Genomic DNA, 23,214 nt, shown 5'->3' on the forward strand with positions numbered 1-23,214 from the left:
GACCCAGCTCTAGATGTATGGCCCTGAGTCACGAGCAGGGCTGAGCAAACCTTGACCGGCTTCATGACACACTTAACAAACAACAACACACATAAGCCGGTCCGGTACATAAACACACATAAAAGCACACACAAGGAAAGTTTGGGAAAGAAAAAAACTCCATTGCTGCTGTGTTGAACACACACAGCACCATTGAAGCAAAAAAAAAAACAGTAAACAATCACAGCAGACGACAGCCGAGACTTGAATGTGTCCAGTGTTCAGACAGACAGCCCGGAAGCCGCCCTTGGTGCCATCAACAGGCCTTATCTGTCCATCCTGGGGGGGGATCCCAGTCCTGAATCAGTCCACCAGAGTCCAAGGTCCCACAGTCAACATCACAGGACTGGGAGAGGGAAAGACAAGAGAGGCGGGGTAAGACGAGGAGTGAGGCATCAGGAGTGTTCTTCGGGGGGAGGATTTTATCCCAGCGGTCTTGAAGGGCAGCTGGTGTTTGGAAACCAAATAGATATCCAGATTAACAGACGCCTGAAAGATTCCACTGTCTGAAACTTCAGAGTGGCTCCCAAATACATCTGAATAGAGGAGAAGAGATGTGGTCATTACTGATGATCAAAACGGTTTTCCAGTGCGGCCATTCTCCCCGAGATGGATTCCAACGTGCGCAAAACACCCGCCGACTGAGCTGACACTGCCCTTCCAATCGAATCGATCATGTGGGGTAGCCTGGACGGGCCAATTAATGCCGCCTCCACCTTCTTAATTTTCTGGTAAACCAGTGCTATGGCCGCTCCACACAGCAGAAACCCGGTCACCACAGCTCCAAATAAGTAAACATCTTCAACGTCCTCCACAGACAACGTGTACAGGCATATGACTTGTCACCTCCACCAGCTGTCCATCACGTAACCCGCCACATGTGTCCTGGAAGGACAGGTTGGGTCCTCCGCTCCCGAGTGTCTTGTAGAAAAAATAGTGTCAATTGCGTTCAGAGACCACTTGATTAGATCCATTTTGCCGTTTCCAGAGAAGCAGGGCTGGCAGCCTCACAGACAAACACGCTACAGTAGCAGGAAAGTTGGGGAGGGAGGAGGAAAGAAAAATGCGACCGTCCCGACCGAGAGCAAGAAGGCAAAAATGTTGTCATTTTTAACGCTAAACCGATAAACTGCCTAAAAACGTATCAGAAGCTACAAATAACTGATCACTTTCAGTTTTGCCTCAAATACGCTCTCAGCTACTAAGAAGCTGATTTTGAGTTTAAATACTGCCGAAGCTTCTGATAGAACCAACAGCGATCACAAAACCAAACAGCCAATGAGCAGCGCTTCTGTCTTTGTGCGCTCTGCCCCCTGCTGTAGGAAAGCATCATTTACCCTGACAGGATACAGTGGTCCAGCGATGAGGCAGAGGTCTTTAAATGTAAAGCAGGTTTTGCTTTAAATAAAATTATTCCAGATAGAATAACTACATTAATGTAAACTCTTAAAATGTATAAAGTGATATATAACACATATCTGTTAATTTTAAAATAATGCACTAATTCTGAAGATTTGAACATTAACACACCAAAGGGATTATGGGTAAACTAAGCCTCCGCTCATACTGACTGGTTGATTCATTCATTCTATGTAAAAACCAACACAAGTGAATCAATGTAACGTGTTGGTGTTTACAAATAAATGTGCTTTTGTAAAATATGTCATTTTTTTCATTTGTATAACAAAAAGAAAGAAATTTTCAAGATCCCGCCAGACAGCACCTACATGCACGCGTGATGACATCACAACTCTATCCGGTCAGGGAGACAAGGTTTCTTTCAATAACAAGAACTGTCAAAAAACTTTCTTGTGTGTTGGAATTGTGTGGCGATAGGAATCACCTTTTGAATCCTTGAGTAATGATGTCAGTCGCACAAAGAAATCAAATAATAGTGAAACATGTTTGGTGCGGTGTCATAACGCATCAATTAGTTGCTGCGTGAGGCGTCATTACATCAAGCCTGGTTCACATGCAAGATAATTAGGCCGATATCAGACCCGATCTTCCCCTTCCGACAATCTTAAGGATGCCCCGACAATCGTGATGCCGCTAAATATAATCTTATCAGATATTCCTGCCGTGTGTGGTGTGTTAAGAAGGACGTGAGGAGTTAAATGTTACATGCAGCCAATCAGAAAGCGAGGTGTTTGACCTGGGAATGTTCGTGTGTGAAATCTGTGTGTGTGTGTTGTTTTTACCGTGTGTCTGACACACACACTGTACAACTAAACCTGTCAGATCTATGATTTGTTTTTATGTCCACATGTGGGGTCTCTCAGGTTTTGGAAACCTACAAATAATTTTAAAATCCTGTGGTCGACAACACTGTGATATAACCAGTCGCCAGTAGATGGCAGCGTTCTATGCATTTTGATCCCGGTTATATCACATGGCCTGAATCACAATTTCGGCTTTTGGAGAAACAACCTGGGCTTCTTCTGTCATTTTTACATAAAACAAACACAATAACAACATCTATAAACCCATAGAATATATTCACAAGACTTTTAGGCACAATATACAAAGAGTTTAATGCTGTCCGTGTGGAGCCTGATCAGTGCGTCTCAAATCCATTTCTCCTGTCGTGATATTTTACCCACAATGCACTGCACACACACCATGTCCACACTAAAACCTTCAAAATTAGTGCATTACTTTAAAACTAAAACATACAGCTGATATTTTCACTTTATAAAATTTCAGAAGTGACATTAATTTAAATAACTTGTCCGAAATTAGTTTGATTAAAATTCTAACCATAAGTTAAAAAACTGTATGCCTCTGGATGACTTGGGTGACTTGGTTGCCAGTGTATTAGTATGGAGTCAAAAGAAATGAGTTTTTCTTTTATTTTCTATGACCAGCTCTCCTTTGCCTGCAGAGGATAGAGCAGTTTATTCTGGAACCAGCTCTTCTCTGTTTGTAGAGGATGGAACTGTGCATCTACTACAAAAAACTACATCTGTAAAAATGTTAGCGGTCTAAAAATTATCAGACCAAAATTTATCGGAAGATGATGGTTTTCAAAGTTATCTGAAAAGCTAATCCGATTATGAAAACATTATCTTCAATAATTATCGGGTAGCGGATTAGTGGAACTATGCCCACCACTGGTTTCTAGACATCCGGCTTCTCATTGATGCAAGGCAATCTTCTAAGGATTTTATGTGAACGAGATTACCAGCAGTTATCGGCATATATAACTCAGTATCATCAGCATAGCAGTGAAAGGTAATCCCAAAGCGCCACAATATGTGCCCAAGGGGTGCTAATATAAAGGGAGAAAAGCAGGGGGCCTAAGACGGACCCCTTTGGAACCCCAAATTTCATGTCACTAAGGTTAGAGGTTGTGTTACTGTACAGAACACACTGAGAACGACTGGTCAAGTATGACTTCCATGCAAGGGCACTCCCAGTAATCCCAAAATGATTTTCCAGGCTATCAAGTAGAATATGACGATCCACGGTATCAAACGCAGCACTGAGATCTAACAGCAACAGAACCGTAGTGGTGTCTGAATCCATTGTAAGCAGAAGATCATTCACCACTTTAGTGAGAGCCATCTCTGTGGAATAATATTTTCTAAAAGCAGACTGCAGTGGCTCAAAGAAATTATTCTCAGTAAGTTTTTTTCTTTTTCCAGAATTTTAGAGAAAAATTATAGATTAGATATCGGCCGATAGTTTTTCGATACACTAGGGTCAAGATTAGGTTTCTTAAGTAATGGTTTAATCACTGCAGATTTGAAACATTTAGGAACAGATCCAGAAGTTAAAGAAAGATTAATAATTTCCAGGACAGTCTGCCCAAGAGTGGACCACAGGTCCTTAAACAGTTTTGTTGGTATAGGATCAAATAAACAGGTTGTGCTTTTTGCTGACGTTACAATTTCCTCAGCATGCCTAGTGAGATACTATCAAATTCTGTAAATCTAGGTAATACCTCAGTAATGGCATCCACCTCAATAGCAGGGTGTAGTGGCTGGATTAAGGCATGCTGGGATATGTTTAACCTAATGTCTTCTATTTTCTTCTCAAAGTAATCCAGGAAATCTTGCGCTGTAAATGGAGAGCGAACTACAGGTGGTTGTCCATGAATAAGAGTTGCCACCGTGTCGAACAAGAACTTTGAGTTATGCTTGTTTTTGTTGATCAAATCAGAGTAATAGGTCCACTTTGCAGCCAGTAATGCATGCTTATATTCTAAGATAGCATCACGCCATGCAAGGTGGAATACTTCTAATTTTGAATGACGACGTTTCCATTCTAGACTTCTAGCCTTATGCTTGAGGTCATGCAAGTAATCACTGAACCAAGGTCACTGTGTTTTGGGGGGGCGCAGTTTGAACACAGGTGGTGCAATCATGTCAAATGTAGTTTTGAGCACTGAGTTTAACTATCCACAAGTCTATCTACTGATTGGGTATTGTCATATGTGAAGCTAAGACATCAGGCAGTCTAGCTTTGAGTTCAGTCTTAGTTGAGGAGTTGATGCTTTGCTGTAGTGATAAATAAGGTTGTTGTTCCACTAAACATGGCAGCGAAACTGTAAACTTAATGAGTGATCAGAGACCACTGATGTAAGAGGCATGATGTCAATATTTGTGACAGCAATACCACGTGCGAGAACCAAATCCAGGGTATTTCCACTAATGTGCATTGAGTCCCGAATGCATTGACGAAATCCTAATGCATCCACAATTTCCATAAATGATTTACAGAGGGGATCAGAAGGCTTATTTATATGAACGTTAAATTAATTCATCACTGATCAGAATGTTATCTGCACTAGTTGACAAGTTAGAGATGAACGCACCAAATTAATCTAAGAATTCAGAATATGGGCCAGGAGGCCTATATACAGTGACAAAGTAATACAGCTGATTTTTATACTTCTGACCTTGGCAATGCGTAACATCCTGAGCAGAGCGGAGAATCAGATGCTCAAATGAGTTATATTTGTGACCCCCATTACTGCCGACTCGATTGTAATTCACGTCGGCAGTAATGACACCCGGTTACGCCAATCGCAGGTCACTAAAATTAACATTAAATCGGTGTGTAACTTTGCAAAAACGATGTCGGACTCTGTAGTTTTCTCTGGGCCCCTCCCCAATCAGACCGGGAGTGACATGTTTAGCCGCATGTTCTCCTTGAATTGCTGTCTGTCTGAGTGGTGTCCAAAACATGAGGTGGGCTTCATAGATAATTGGCAAAGCTTCTGGGGAAAACCTGGTCTTGTTAGGAGAGACGGCATCCATCCCACTTTAGATGGAGCAGCTCTCATTTCTAGAAATCTGGCCAATTTTCTTAAATCCTCCAAACCGTGACTATCCAGGGTTGGGACCAGGAAGCAGAGTTGTAGTCTTACACAACTCTCTGCAGCTTCTCTCCCCCTGCCATCCCCTCATTACCCCATCCCCGTAGAGACGGTGCCTGCTCCCAGACTACCAATAACCAGCAAAAATCTATTTAAGCATAAAAATTCAAAAAGAAAAAAATAATATAGCACCTTCAACTGCACCACAGACTAAAACAGTTAAATGTGGTCTATTAAACATTAGGTCTCTCTCTTCTAAGTCCCTGTTGGTAAATGATATAATAATTGATCAACATATTGATTTATTCTGCCTTACAGAAACCTGGTTACAGCAGGATGAATATGTTAGTTTAAATGAGTCAACACCCCCGAGTCACACTAACTGTCAGAATGCTCGTAGCACGGGCCGAGGCGGAGGATTAGCAACAATGTTCCATTCCAGCTTATTAATTAATCAAAAACCCAGACAGAGCTTTAATTCATTTGAAAGCTTGACTCTTAGTCTTGTCCATCCAAATTGGAAGTCCCAAAAACCAGTTTTATTTGTTATTATCTATCGTCCACCTGGTCGTTACTGTGAGTTTCTCTGTGAATTTTCAGACCTTTTGTCTGACTTAGTGCTTAGCTCAGATAAGATAATTATAGTGGGCGATTTTAACATCCACACAGATGCTGAGAATGACAGCCTCAACACTGCATTTAATCTATTATTAGACTCTATTGGCTTTGCTCAAAAAGTAAATGAGTCCACCCACCACTTTAATCATATCTTAGATCTTGTTCTGACTTATGGTATGGAAATAGAAGACTTAACAGTATTCCCTGAAAACTTCCTGCTGTCTGATCATTTCTTAATAACATTTACATTTACTCTGATGGACTACCCAGCAGTGGGGAATAAGTTTCATTACACTAGAAGTCTTTCAGAAAGCGCTGTAACTAGGTTTAAGGATATGATTCCTTCTTTATGTTCTCTAATGCCATATACCAACACAGTGCAGAGTAGCTACCTAAACTCTGTAAGTGAGATAGAGTATCTCGTCAATAGTTTTACATCCTCATTGAAGACAACTTTGGATGCTGTAGCTCCTCTGAAAAAGAGAGCTTTAAATCAGAAGTGCCTGACTCCGTGGTATAACTCACAAACTCGTAGCTTAAAGCAGATAACCCGTAAGTTGGAGAGGAAATGGCGTCTCACTAATTTAGAAGATCTTCACTTAGCCTGTATAAAGAGTCTGTTGCTCTATAAAAAAGCCCTCCGTAAAGCTAGGACATCTTACTACTCATCACTAATTGAAGAAAATAAGAACAACCCCAGGTTTCTTTTCAGCACTGTAGCCAGGCTGACAAAGAGTCAGAGCTCTATTGAGCTGAGTATTCCATTAACTTTAACTAGTAATGACTTCATGACTTTCTTTGCTAACAAAATTTTAACTATTAGAGAAAAAATTACTCATAACCATCCCAAAGACGTATCGTTATCTTTGGCTGCTTTCAGTGATGCCGGTATTTGGTTAGACTCATTCTCTCCGATTGTTCTGTCTGAGTTATTTTCATTAGTTACTTCATCCAAACCATCAACATGTTTATTAGACCCCATTCCTACCAGGCTGCTCAAGGAAGCCCTACCATTATTTAATGCTTCGATCTTAAATATGATCAATCTATCTTTGTTAGTTGGCTATGTACCACAGGCTTTTAAGGTGGCAGTAATTAAACCATTACTTAAAAAGCCATCACTTGACCCAGCTATCTTAGCTAATTATAGGCCAATCTCCAACCTTCCTTTTCTCTCAAAGATTCTTGAAAGGGTAGTTGTAAAACAGCTAACTGATCATCTGCAGAGGAATGGTCTATTTGAAGAGTTTCAGTCAGGTTTTAGAATTCATCATAGTACAGAAACAGCATTAGTGAAGGTTACAAATGATCTTCTTATGGCCTCGGACAGTGGACTCATCTCTGTGCTTGTTCTGTTAGACCTCAGTGCTGCTTTTGATACTGTTGACCATAAAATTTTATTACAGAGATTAGAGCATGCCATAGGTATTAAAAGCACTGCGCTGCGGTGGTTTGAATCATATTTGTCTAATAGATTACAATTTGTTCATGTACATGGGGAATCTTCTTCACAGACTAGGGTTAATTATGGAGTTCCACAAGGTTCTGTGCTAGGACCAATTTTATTCACTTTATACATGCTTCCCTTAGGCAGTATTATTAGACGGTATTGCTTAAATTTTCATTGTTACGCAGATGATACCCAGCTTTATCTATCCATGAAGCCAGAGGACACACACCAATTAGCTAAACTGCAGGATTGTCTTACAGACATAAAGACATGGATGACCTCTAATTTCCTGCTTTTAAACTCAGATAAAACTGAAGTTATTGTACTTGGCCCCACAAATCTTAGAAACATGGTGTCTAACCAGATCCTTACTCTGGATGGCATTACCCTGACCTCTAGTAATACTGTGAGAAATCTTGGAGTCATTTTTGATCAGGATATGTCATTCAAAGTGCATATTAAACAAATATGTAGGACTGCTTTTTTGCATTTACGCAATATCTCTAAAATCAGAAAGGTCTTGTCTCAGAGTGATGCTGAAAAACTAATTCATGCATTTATTTCCTCTAGGCTGGACTATTGTAATTCATTATTATCAGGTTGTCCTAAAAGTTCCCTAAAAAGCCTTCAGTTAATTCAAAATGCTGCAGCTAGAGTACTGACGGGGACTAGAAGGAGAGAGCATATCTCACCCATATTGGCCTCTCTTCATTGGCTTCCTGTTAATTCTAGAATAGAATTTAAAATTCTTCTTCTTACTTATAAGGTTTTGAATAATCAGGTCCCACCTTATCTTAGGGACCTCATAGTCCTTCCCACTGTAGCCAAGTGCTTGCTCACAGGGGGTCGTTTTGACCGTTGGGGTTTTACATAATTATTGTATGGCCTTGCCTTACAATATAAAGCGCCTTGGGGCAACTGTTTGTTGTGATTTGGCGCTATATATATATAAAAAATTGATTGATTGATTGATTGATTATAAATAAGAGCAACACCCCGCCTTGCTTCGCATCACGACGGATGTGACTACATGTATATGCTGGTGGGCAGGCCTCATTTAAGGGGAGGACAGCTGTAGGTTTCAGCCAGGTTTCACATAACCCTATCATATCTAAGTGATGATCAATAATTAAATCATTAATCAACAATGATTTTGTGGATAGTGATGTTATGTTAATGAGACCCAGAATAAGGACCTCAGTGGGGTTGACAGTTGAAATGTTTGGATTTAGGGGTGGTTCCAGAGTAGCATATATAAGATGCCTAGAAGTAGGTTTGGGTTTAAGACATTCCACGCGTGTTGTAGGTTGCAGACACGAAATCTTTGCTATTGCTGGAACAACCACTGGGCCATCCTCAATTTCAACATCATCCATTATAGTAATGGGTATTAAGTTTGCAAAGCATATCCCTCTATGATTTTTATGGACCCATCTACGGAAGCAGGCCACAGTCTGAACTTGTTGAATTTCCCTCCCTGGCAGATAAACTACACTATCACCATAGTGGATTTTTTTGCACTAATTTCCCCGCTAAGCTAATGGATTCCACACCCACATTTGTCATAAGCATTAAACGGTCTCTAATCACCTGCTCCGTGGCCTGCTGTAAATTCCTAATGTTACCCTCCCTGTAGAGCTCTATCTATGTTCGCAGACAAGATGGTGGCGTCTTCCCCAGTAGGGTGGAGGCTGTCCGGCATCAGCAAGCCACAGCAGCCCCAGAACAAAAAGCTAAAGCCTTGCTGTCTACAAAATTGTGCGAGCCACCTATTTAATGATGTCAGCCTGCTAAACACCTCATCAGTACCTGGAGACTATTAACTGATGCCGACACAGCTTTCTGGCATGGTCACAAGTCCTCTCTATGTCCATTTTTGTGACCTCTGAGTGCTTCATCCTGACATCATTGGTGCCAACATGAATAATTTAGTGACTACATCAAATCAAATCAAATCAAATCAATTTTATTTATATAGCGCCAAATCACAACAAACAGTTGCCCCAAGGCACCTTATATTGTAAGGCAAGGCCATACAATAATTACGGAAAAACCCCAACGGTCAAAACGACCCCCTGTGAGCAAGCACTTGGCAACAGTGGGAAGGAAAAACTCCCTTTTAACAGGAAGAAACCTCCAGCAGAACCAGGCTCAGGGAGGGGCAGTCTTCTGCTGGGACGTGTTGGGGCTGAGGGAGAGAACCAGGAAAAAGACATGCTGTGGAGGGGAGCAGAGATCAATCACTAATGATTAAATGCAGAGTGGTGCATACAGAGCAAAAAGAGAAAGAAACAGTGCATCATGGGAACCCCCCAGCAGTCTACGTCTATAGCAGCATAACTAAGGGATGATTCAGGGTCACCTGATCCAGCCCTAACTATAAGCTTTAGCAAAAAGGAAAGTTTTAAGCCTAATCTTAAAAGTAGAGAGGGTGTCTGTCTCCCTGATCTGAATTGGGAGCTGGTTCCACAGGAGAGGAGCCTGAAAGCTGAAGGCTCTGCCTCCCATTCTACTCTTACAAACCCTAGGAACTGTAAGCCTGCAGTCTGAGAGCGAAGCGCTCTATTGGGGTGATATGGTACTACGAGGTCCCTAAGATAAGATGGGACCTGATTATTCAAAACCTTATAAGTAAGAAGAAGAATTTTAAATTCTATTCTAGAATTAACAGGAAGCCAATGAAGAGAGGCCAATATGGGTGAGATATGCTCTCTCCTTCCTCTACATATCATGTCATTGGTCTGTCTTCCCTTCTGCAGCGTCAGCACCCTAAGATGGGATGCAATGTCGGGAGCTCTGGCCCCAGGAATACATTTAATGTCAGAAGGCGTCTGTAACCTGACTTTGTGGGTGATAGAATCCCCTATCACTAAAGTCTGGTGTTTCAGCCTGGAGATAGGAGTGGAAGCCACTTGTGGACTCAGAGAATTCATATCAGGAAATTCCAAGGGGGAGAACCGATTCACAGTTCACAGTGGTGCGTGCGTTCGGTGTACCACAACAGGGCACCAAGCCCTACGGGGCTTCCTCCACCTAGCCACAGTCCAAAAGTCATCCTCCACAGCCGGCATTTCTAGGCTAATGCTAATGGACTCGCTAGCCGGTCCAACACTAATCTCATCTGGAGTGCCAGTAAACATCTAACTCCACTGAGCTAAGAAGCTGCTCTAACTTACGGATACTGGTCTCTAAGAGAGCCACCCTATCTTTCAACATCACACAGGATTTACAGAGGGTGTAAAGTAGGTAAAGTAGTGTACTTTGTGCACTAAGAAATTCAAGAGTATCGCCACTCAAGCACAAGCTAAGCAATAATGGATAAGCTAACCACTAATAAGGCTCACACAGACATAAATAAATGAATTAAAATTCACAGCAGTTACACTGGAAAAGTAGCAGAAGTATTAGACTTGTCGGAACAACAACAACAACAACAAAATAGAAGTACAGTAACAGAAGTATTAAACAGGTAAAAAAAAAACCCCAGCTATAAAAGTAACGGCAGGGGGAGGGGGAGTCGACATAGCTAGTGAAAGCTAACTGCTAGCGACTGCTAACTGCTAGCAACTGCTAACTGCTAGCGACTGCTAACCGCTAGCAAATGCTAACTGCTAGTGAATGCTAACTGCTAGCAATTGACAACAGGACTGTAGTTAAATAAGGTTCAGAGTAGATACACTTAACAACCAGAAGAGTGCTAAACAGAAATAAAAGAAACGTATACACCCGTGTAAAGTTCAGAAGATTGTCACAACAGCAAACAATTTTGTCTTTTTTTTTCATTTGCCGTGAATTTCTTTGTGTGGTTTCAGGCTGAATCTCAATTCTACCCCTTCCCCTCCGTTTTGCGCGGGTACCAGGGACAGAGGGGTGTCTCAGTTCTCTTTTTGAGCGAGTCGGAGGGGTAGGCGGAGGGCTTCAAACCCCTTGAAATGGAGTGAATCTAGATGCACACTCCGTTTGGAGGGTAGGAGGAGCTTACCGCTGTCTCCGAAAAAACAAACATGGCATCGAAAGAGCTGCACAAATGAAGCGGCTTTCATTACAAATTACACTGTTTAGAAAGTTATAACTTGCCAAAAAACTTTACAGGCAGTTGTCTATGACAGTAACATGTCTGCTGCTGGATGCATGTTGTGTATATTGTCGTTCTGAAGAATATCGTAACTTCGCTCGTGTGCTGAGGCGTTATAATGCACATACACACAAAGGCTACGATAAGACACTTTTATATCTCACAACGGAGAAAATCATGATAAAGGATAAGCAGGTTAATTTGTATGTTCATAAATCTTTGCATAATAGCGCCCCCTGCTGTTGGATTTCAAGGTCTGTAATACGTGTGTGTATTTAGTAAACAAACAGGGAGCCCTGAACACAGTGGTGGGTACAGTTCCACTAATCCATTAACTGCTGAATTACTGAAGATAATGTTTTCATTATCAGATTAGCTTTTCAGATAACTTTGAAAACCGTCATTGTGGTAAACAAAGCTGAATAGTTACAAACATCTATGAGATCTAAAATCAGTTGAGTACCTACCTGTTAAATGTTTTGTAGTAGATGCACAGTTCTATCCTCCATAAACAAAGGAGAGCTGGTTCCAGAAAAGAAAAAGCTCATTTATTTTGACCCCATACTGATGTGTTGGCAAGATCACCCAAGTCATCCAGAGGCATACAATGTTAACTTATGGTTAAAATTTTAATCAAACTAATTTCAGACAAGTTATTTAAATTAACGTCACGTCTGAAGTTTTATAAAGTGAAAATATCAGCTATATGTTTTAGTTTTAAAGTAATGAACTAATTTTGAAGTTTTTAGTGTGGACATTCTGTGTCAAGAAGTGCATTATGGGTACCCTCAGTACATTCACGACAGAAGAAATGCATTTGAGATGCTCTGATCAGGCTTCACACGGACAGCAGCATTAAACTCTTTGTATATTGTGCCTAAAACTCTCGTGAATATATTCTCTGGGTGTATAGACATTGTTATTGTTTGTTTTATGTAAAAATGCCAATTGGAATCATTGCAATCGCTTCCTGTTTGCTATTAGAGCATTTGCTATGCTTATGTCAAACACTTTCTGTCGTCTTTGTTCCAGAGGAATATATATATATATATATATATGTATATATATATATATGTATATATATATATGTATATATGTATATATATAAGATGTCTAAAATTCAGTTTGCGTTTATTAAATTTCATGCATTTTAAATGTCGCAGACACGGATTATCTGGAATTTTGTTTTGGCGAGATTTCACGGTCTCTACTGCCATCTACTGGCCAGTCGTGTTCATGGCAGTATTCACCCTAGTACTGAGCATCCAATAGATGGCAGTGTTCTCAAACTCAAACTATATTCTGCTGCTGCAATAAATATGCTTCAACTCGAGTTGTGTTAAAGCAGAAACAGGATCAGTATGAATAATGTGATATTACAGGGACAATTTAAGATGTAAAATGGCACAGAAATTTACTTGTTTATACAAGAACTGGAAGAAGTGCATCTTAATTTAGTGCAACATTCTGCAAAATGCTAAAACTGTTGTAGATTTCAATTAAAGTGTAGGTGACATGGTATGTAATGGTTTTTTTGAGTATTTAAAACTAAAATTAAACAACAGTTTGAAATTTATCCTTTCCTGGTGTGCAATTACTGAAGAGATAAATATTCAGATTTTGAACTGCGCACCACTGAAAAACCAGGAACTTCCTGGTGAGTCCTGACATTGGACAAGGAGGAAGTGAAGCCCGAAAACCATTATCTTAATCGTTCCATTAACTTATGCATTTTTACAGGCTATTGACAGCCCCATTTCCACAGAGTGGTTTGAGTTGGAGCTGCACCGTGTTTTCAGTGTGAGAACAGTTCATTCTCGCCAGCAGAATCCTTTTGATTGGCAGGTGGAAACACTTATATTGATGAGCACGCACTTACACAGTGTCCGCGGCTTCTCAACTTGACAAGAAGGCAAAACTGAGTATTTTCAGATTTTTTTTTTTTTTTGTTTGTTTTATTGTTTTGTGGATCATGGCGTAATTTCATCGTGTGAGACGTTATGAGCAGGTGAGGGATTCTGGGAGTCTTTTAACTTACGGCGCAAACAGCAGAGACTCGATCCATCAGCCACAATAACAGATCATAGCTGGCACTGGAACCTGGCACCAAACTCCCGTGTGACAAATGGACTTTTCCTCAGCCAAGACAAAAGGAATTAAATTATTTTCAGATGTCGTTTTAATAAATGACAAATGGACTGCATTTATATAGCACTTTTCCATCTGCATCAGACACTCAAATCGCTTTACAGTAATGCCTCACATTCACCCTGATGTGAGGCTGCTGAATTACAAGGTACGCATTACACACTGGGAGCAACTAGGAGATTAAGAACCTTGCCCAAGGGTCCTTAATGATTTTCCAGTTAGGCTGGGATTTGAACTGAGGATCCTCTGGTCTCAAGCCCAACGCTTAACCACTAGACCACCTCCCCCTTTGTAAAGGTGGATAAGTTTTCAGATCATCTCACTGAAAGGGACAGGTAAGACTACAGTATTTACTCCTTGTGTGACTGGTTTTAACATTTAATAATAATGTGCTACGCTACTAACGTATAGTAGATTAACTGTATTCAAAAAGGAAACAGTATTTATTTTAAAAATAACTGATATTTTCAGTCCCTCGTGTCACTTTTTCATATGTAAAATGTATGGATCTGTTTCTTAGAAAAAAAAAAAATCCACAGTTCCTCATCACTTTTTTCTGATGTCAAGGATAGTAAAACAAACGTTTTTAAAATTTTTATCAGTCAGTTATGACCACAGAGCTGGAAAAAAAGTTTATCATCTGCTGCACGTGGAAACTGTCTGCATTACTGATTTATTTTATAATCACCATTCTGTGTTCTGAACTCTGCCAATAAATATCTTCACTGTTGTCAGAGTGAAGGTTTTCTTCTCCCTCATTGTGGTCTAAATAAGATTCTAAACCATCAGTCTGTGTCCTCACAGCTGCTTCAGAAACACCTTCAGACTGGACTTAAAAAAAAAAAGCTCCACACTAGAAAAAAAAAGAAAAAAAAAAGCCTGTAAACAGCTCGACCTCCGCCGTGTTTACAGTTGATTTGGGTTTGAATCCGCAGGTCTGGTTCTGGTGATGACGGAGCAACAATATGACTGAGGGCTGAAATAGAGCGCAGGCTTCAGACAGCTGCTGTTTATCCTTCACCTGTGCACTTATCATCGAGTTCAGGATTTTTAAAAATATTTCATCATTTTTTAGAGATTATTTGTGCACATTTGGTGTCACCTACACTTTAAGTGAATTAAGTCTCAAGTCATCATCTACAGTCTCCACTGCAGCTATTCTGGAAACAAGCCGTACGACAGTTCTCGACCATCAAGATGTGAATGAAAGTTTTGCTTCGTTACATGCTGTTACTATTTATTACCACAAGGAGACACTGTTGCATAGCTGATAGTGAAATGAAAGCATGCTGACAGTACAGGTGTTAATTTAACATGAGGCCAATTGGCAGCAGCACTGAAAAATTTTACAAGGAGTCTTAAGTAAATTTTACTTGCATACATTAGTTTATCTAAAAGAATAACTCAAGTAACCTTTACTAGCAATTATCAACTGAATCTTTTCATTGAATTTTACTCTGTCATTATTCATAAAAAGTAAAGGTTTTCAGCTGCTCCCCTTGTTTTCACTCAAGGTTGCCATGTTGATTTGGCACAAATTCTACACTGGATGCCCTTCCTCACGCACCTCCACATCACATGAAATGTGGCAGGGATGGGGTTTGAACCGGGAACCATCTGCACTGAAACCAAGCGCACTAACCGCTTGTTCACCACCCCTGCACTGAGTTTTAAGTCCCTTTGGTTGCCCTTGTTTTCACTCAGAATCGCCAGAGCAGATCTTGGATCATTCATTCATGAATGTGTTCATTATAAAACAACCATCTATGGATCTTGATGCATCTTTTTACTAAACAGAATTTCTTTTGTCTCACTGTCTGACAAATTTAAGTTTTTTTTTTTTTTTTTTTAACAATCCATAGCAGGCAGAGGTGTGGCCAAGTGCTTAGTGCACTTGGTTTCAGTGCAAAAGGTTCCTGGTTCAAACCTCACCCCTGCCACATTTCTCCATGTAATGTGGAGGTTCATCAGGAAGGACATCCAGTGTAAATCAACATGCAGATCCAAAGAGGAAAAACAGCTGAAAAGTTTTACTTTTCATGAATAAAGACAGAGTAACATTCAATGAAAATATTCAGTTGATAACTGCAAGTAAAAGTTACTTGAGTTATTCTTTTAGATAAACTAATATATGCAAGTAAAATTTACTTAAGACTTTTTTTCAGTTTTTTTTTCAGTGACAAATGAGATCATCACTGGAGCAGCTTGACTGTGTTGTTAAGAGAGAAACTGAGCTTCATACCTTCATCATCTTCCTCAGCCTCAGCCTCCTCTTGTTTCTCTATCAGAAGATCCAAAGCCCCACAGTTAGTTCGGTTAGTCACATCACCCACTTCAGCCCAGATGACACATTAGACCTTTTTTAGCTCTAAATTGCTTTAGTTCTGGTTCAGTTTTAGATGACTTACCATCATCATCAACCAGTCCAACAGTGACAGGCTCTGATTCAGCACTTGGCTCTCCAACACCGTACACATTTTCTGCTCGAACACGAAACTTATACTGACGCTCTGGAAGAAGGTTCTGGAGACAAGATGAACCAGTGTGGAAATCTGAAAACACTGACGCATACCTAGAAACATATCTGCAAACACGTGTAACACATTTACAAGCACTTATAACACATCTATACACATCTGTAACACATTTACAAGCACTTATAACACATCTATAAACACCTATAACACATTTACAAGCACATATAACACATCTATAAACACCTGTAATACATTTACAAGCACATATAACACATCTATAAACACCTGTAACATCTATAAGCACATATAACACATCTATAAACACCTATAACACATTTACAAGCACATATAACACATCTATAAACACCTGTAATACATTTACAAGCACATATAACACATCTATAAACACCTGTAACATCTATAAGCACATATAACACATCTATAAACACCAGTAACATCTATAAGCACATAACACATCTATAAACACCAGTAACATCTATAAGCACATATAACACATCTATAAACACCTATAACACATTTACAAGCACATATAACACATCTATAAACACCTGTAATACATTTACAAGCACATATAACACATCTATAAACACCTGTAACATCTATAAGCACATATAACACATCTATAAACACCAGTAACATCTATAAGCACATAACACATCTATAAACACCAGTAACATCTATAAGCACATATAACACATCTATAAACACCTGTAACATCTATAAGCACATATAACACATCTATAAACACCAGTAACATCTATAAGCACATATAACACATCTATAAACACCTATAACACATTTACAAGCACATATAACACATCTATAAACACCTGTAATACATTTACAAGCACATATAACACATCTATAAACACCTATAACACATTTACAAGCACATATAACACATCTATAAACACCTGTAATACATTTACAAGCACATATAACACATCTATAAACACCAGTAACATCTATAAGCACATATAACACATCTATAAACACCAGTAACATCTATAAGCACATATAACACATCTATAAACACCTGCAACATCTATAAGCACATATAACACATCTATAAACACCTGTAACATCTATAAGCACATATAACACATCTATAAACACCAGTAACATCTATAAGCACATATAACACATCTATAAACACCAGTAACATCTATAAGCACATATAACACATCTATAAACACCTGTAACATCTATAAGCACATATAACACATCTATAAACACCAGTAACATCTATAAGCACATATAACACATCTATAAACACCTATAACACATTTACAAGCACATATAACACATCTATAAACACCTGTAATACATTTACAAGCACATATAACACATCTATAAACACCTGTAACATCTATAAGCACATATAACACATCTATAAACACCAGTAACATCTATAAGCACATATAACACATCTATAAACACCTGTAACATCTATAAGCACATATAACACATCTATAAACACCAGTAACATCTATAAGCACATATAACACATCTATAAACACCTATAACACATTTACAAGCACATATAACATCTATAAACACCTGTAATACATTTACAAGCACATATAACACATCTATAAACACCTGTAACATCTATAAGCACATATAACACATCTATAAACACCTGTAACATCTATAAGCACATATAACACATCTATAAACACCAGTAACATCTATAAGCACATATAACACATCTATAAACACCTGTAACATCTATAAGCACATATAACACATCTATAAACACCAGTAACATCTATAAGCACATATAACACATCTATAAACACCTGTAACACATTTACAAGCACATATAACACATCTATAAACACCTGTAACATCTATGAGCACATATATCACATCTATAAACACCTGTAACACATTTACAAGCACATATAACACATCTATAAACACCTGTAACATCTATAAGCACATATAACACATCTATAAACACCTGTAACACATTTACAAGCACATATAACACATCTATAAACACCTGTAACATCTATAAGCACATATAACACATTTATAAACACCTGTAACACATTTACAAGCACATATAACACATCTATAAACACCTGTAACATCTATAAGCACATATAACACATCTAAAAACACCTGTAACACATTTACAAGCACTTATATCACATCTATAAACACCTGTAACACATTTACAAGCGCATATAACACATCTATAAACACCTGTAACATCTATAAGCACATATAACACATCTATAAACACCTGTAACACATTTACAAGCACTTATATCAATCAATCAATCAATCAATCAATCAATCAATTTTTTTATATAGCGCCAAATCACAACAAACAGTTGCCCCAAGGCACTTTATATTGTAAGGCAAGGCCATACAATAATTATGTAAAACCAAGCACTTGTGCACATTGTGCACTTATATCACATCCATAAACACCTGTAACACATTTACAAGCACATATAACACATCTATAAACACCTGTAACACATTTACAAGCACATATAACACATCTATAAACACCTGTAACACATTTACAAGCACATATAACACATCTATAAACACCTGTAACACATTTACAAGCACTTATATCACATCTATAAACACCTGTAACACATTTACAAGCACATATAACACATCTATAAACACCTGTAACACATTTACAAGCACTTATATCACATCTATAAACACCTGTAACACATTTACAAGCACATATAACACATCTATAAACACCTGTAACACATTTACAAGCACATATAACACATCTACAAACACCTGTAACACCTATAAGCACATATATCACATCTATAAACACCTGTAACATCTATAAGCACATATATCACATCTATAAACACCTGTAACACATTTACAAGCACATATAACACATCTATAAACACCTGTAACATCTATAAGCACATATATCACATCTATAAACACCTGTAACACATTTACAAGCACATATAACACATCTATAAACACCTGTAACATCTATAAGCACATATAACACATTTATAAACATCTGTAACACATTTACAAGCACATATAACACATCTATAAACACCTGTAACATCTATAAGCACTTATATCACATCTATAAACACCTGTAACACATTTACAAGGACATATAACACATCTAAAAACACCTGTAACATCTATAAGCACATATAACACATCTATAAACACCTGTAACACATTTACAAGCACATATAACACATCTATAAACACCTGTAACACATTTACAAGCACATATAACACATTTATAAACACCTGTAACATCTATAAGCACATATAACACATTTATAAACACCTGTAACACATTTACAAGCACATATAACACATCTATAAACACCTGTAACATCTATAAGCACATATAACACATCTAAAAACACCTGTAACACATTTACAAGCACTTATATCACATCTATAAACACCTGTAACACATTTACAAGCGCATATAACACATCTATAAACACCTGTAACATCTATAAGCACATATAACACATCTATAAACACCTGTAACACATTTACAAGCACTTATATCAATCAATCAATCAATCAATCAATCAATCAATCAATCAATTTTTTTATATAGCGCCAAATCACAACAAACAGTTGCCCCAAGGCACTTTATATTGTAAGGCAAGGCCATACAATAATTATGTAAAACCAAGCACTTGTGCACATTGTGCACTTATATCACATCCATAAACACCTGTAACACATTTACAAGCACATATAACACATCTATAAACACCTGTAACACATTTACAAGCACATATAACACATCTATAAACACCTGTAACACATTTACAAGCACATATAACACATCTATAAACACCTGTAACACATTTACAAGCACTTATATCACATCTATAAACACCTGTAACACATTTACAAGCACATATAACACATCTATAAACACCTGTAACACATTTACAAGCACTTATATCACATCTATAAACACCTGTAACACATTTACAAGCACATATAACACATCTATAAACACCTGTAACACATTTACAAGCACATATAACACATCTACAAACACCTGTAACACCTATAAGCACATATATCACATCTATAAACACCTGTAACATCTATAAGCACATATATCACATCTATAAACACCTGTAACACATTTACAAGCACATATAACACATCTATAAACACCTGTAACATCTATAAGCACATATAACACATTTATAAACATCTGTAACACATTTACAAGCACATATAACACATCTATAAACACCTGTAACATCTATAAGCACATATAACACATTTATAAACATCTGTAACACATTTACAAGCACATATAACACATCTATAAACACCTGTAACATCTATAAGCACTTATATCACATCTATAAACACCTGTAACACATTTACAAGGACATATAACACATCTAAAAACACCTGTAACACATTTACAAGCACATATAACACATCTATAAACACCTGTAACATCTATAAGCACATATAACACATCTATAAACACCGGTAACATCTATAAGCACATATAACACATCTATAAACACCTGTAACACATTTACAAGCACATATAACACATCTATAAACACCTGTAACATCTATGAGCACATATATCACATCTATAAACACCTGTAACACATTTACAAGCACATATAACACATCTATAAACACCTGTAACATCTATAAGCACATATAACACATCTATAAACACCTGTAACACATTTACAAGCACATATAACATCTATAAACACCTGTAACATCTATAAGCACATATAACACATCTAAAAACACCTGTAACACATTTACAAGCACTTATATCACATCTATAAACACCTGTAACACATTTACAAGCGCATATAACACATCTATAAACACCTGTAACATCTATAAGCACATATAACACATCTATAAACACCTGTAACACATTTACAAGCACTTATATCAATCAATCAATCAATCAATCAATCAATTTTTTTATATAGCGCCAAATCACAACAAACAGTTGCCCCAAGGCACTTTATATTGTAAGGCAAGGCCATACAATAATTATGTAAAACCAAGCACTTGTGCACATTGTGCACTTATATCACATCTATAAACACCTGTAACACATTTACAAGCACTTATATCACATCTATAAACACCTGTAACACATTTACAAGCACATATAACACATCTATAAACACCTGTAACACATTTACAAGCACTTATATCACATCTATAAACACCTGTAACACATTTACAAGCACATATAACACATCTATAAACACCTGTAACACATTTACAAGCACATATAACACATCTATAAACACCTGTAACACCTATAAGCACATATATCACATCTATAAACACCTGTAACATCTATAAGCACATATATCACATCTATAAACACCTGTAACACATTTACAAGCACATATAACACATCTATAAACACCTGTAACATCTATAAGCACATATAACACATTTATAAACATCTGTAACACATTTACAAGCACATATAACACATCTATAAACACCTGTAACATCTATAAGCACATATATCACATCTATAAACACCTGTAACACATTTACAAGCACATTTAACACATCTATAAACACCTGTAACATCTATAAGCACATATAACACATTTATAAACATCTGTAACACATTTACAAGCACATATAACACATCTATAAACACCTGTAACATCTATAAGCACTTATATCACATCTATAAACACCTGTAACACATTTACAAGCACATATAACACATCTATAAACACCTGTAACACATTTACAAGCACTTATATCACATCTATAAACACCTGTAACACATTTACAAGCACATATAACACATCTATAAACACCTGTAACACATTTACAAGCACATATAACACATCTATAAACACCTGTAACACATTTACAAGCACATATAACACATCTATAAACACCTGTAACATCTATAAGCACATATATCACATCTATAAACACCTGTAACACATTTACAGGCACATATAACACATCTATAAACACCTGTAACTTCTATAAGCACATATAACACATCTATAAACACCTGTAACATCTATAAGCGCATATAACACATCTATAAACACCTGTAACATCTATAAGCACATATATCACATCTATAAACACCTGTCACATCTGTAAACACATATAACACATCTATAAACACCTGTAACACATTTACAAGCACATATAACACATCTATAAACACCTGTAACATCTATAAGCGCACATTACACATTTATGAACACCTGTAACATCCATAAGAACCTGTAACACATCTATAAACACCTGTAACATCTATAAGCACCTATATCACATCTATAAACACCTGTAACATCTATAAGAACCTGTAACACATCTATAAACACCTGTAACATCTATAAGTACACTTTATATTCACTGCATACTATAAAGCATTAGTAAAGCATTTATAAAGTGTAAGTAAATGGTTAAATAACTACTTGTAAAACATTTACAAAGCATTTGTTTTTATTAGCTACTCATTTGTAAGAACATAAATAGATGGCTTAATAATTATTAAGAACAAAATATGTAATGTCTTTATAAAACATTTAGAAATGATTTTTTAATTCTCTATAAACCATTTAAGAAATGTTGATCATTAATAGTTCGTCATTTACAAATGTAAAATCAGACACTCTTCATTAGTGATAAAAATACTTTACAAATATTTTTATTGTCTTTACATTTTTTTCCTCACAAATTATTAAGCATTCCTTTTTATTAGTTACTCACTGGTAAGAACATAAATAGATGGCTTAATAATGATTAATAACAAAATATGTAATGTCTTTATAAATCATTTATAAATGTTTTATAAAGACATTACATATTTTAATTCTCTGTAAACCATTTAAGAATCCGACAATAACGACTTCTCTCTGCACCTATTATTTGTTCATTACATTTCTCTTCTGTTCTTTTAGCTGCTCTCTGCTCTCAAATTCTTTCCTCTTTTCCTTTTTAGCTCTCTCAAATACTGTACCTCCAGTTAAGGAGGTCCTCATATTGAGCTTTTTCCCAGTGCCATCTTTTTTTT

The 23,214-nt window shown here is 37.3% G+C and overlaps 1 protein-coding gene across 2 annotated transcripts in view; it reads right to left on the reverse strand.

Moving 5' to 3' along the window:
- The window catches only part of mylkb (myosin light chain kinase b), a 253,035-nt gene that overhangs the window by 110,261 nt on the left and 119,560 nt on the right, over nt 1-23,214 (reverse strand). For both annotated transcript variants that reach the window (XM_034187254.1, XM_034187253.1), the window contains exons 7-8: nt 16,062-16,176; nt 15,896-15,934 (exon numbers count right to left, since the gene is read on the reverse strand). In XM_034187254.1, coding sequence (XP_034043145.1) covers nt 15,896-15,934; nt 16,062-16,176 — 154 coding nt within the window. The remainder of the gene's footprint in view (nt 1-15,895; nt 15,935-16,061; nt 16,177-23,214) is intronic.

Source organism: Thalassophryne amazonica, chromosome 14 (assembly GCF_902500255.1).
Source record: "Thalassophryne amazonica chromosome 14, fThaAma1.1, whole genome shotgun sequence".
Classification (NCBI taxonomy): domain Eukaryota; kingdom Metazoa; phylum Chordata; class Actinopteri; order Batrachoidiformes; family Batrachoididae; genus Thalassophryne; species Thalassophryne amazonica.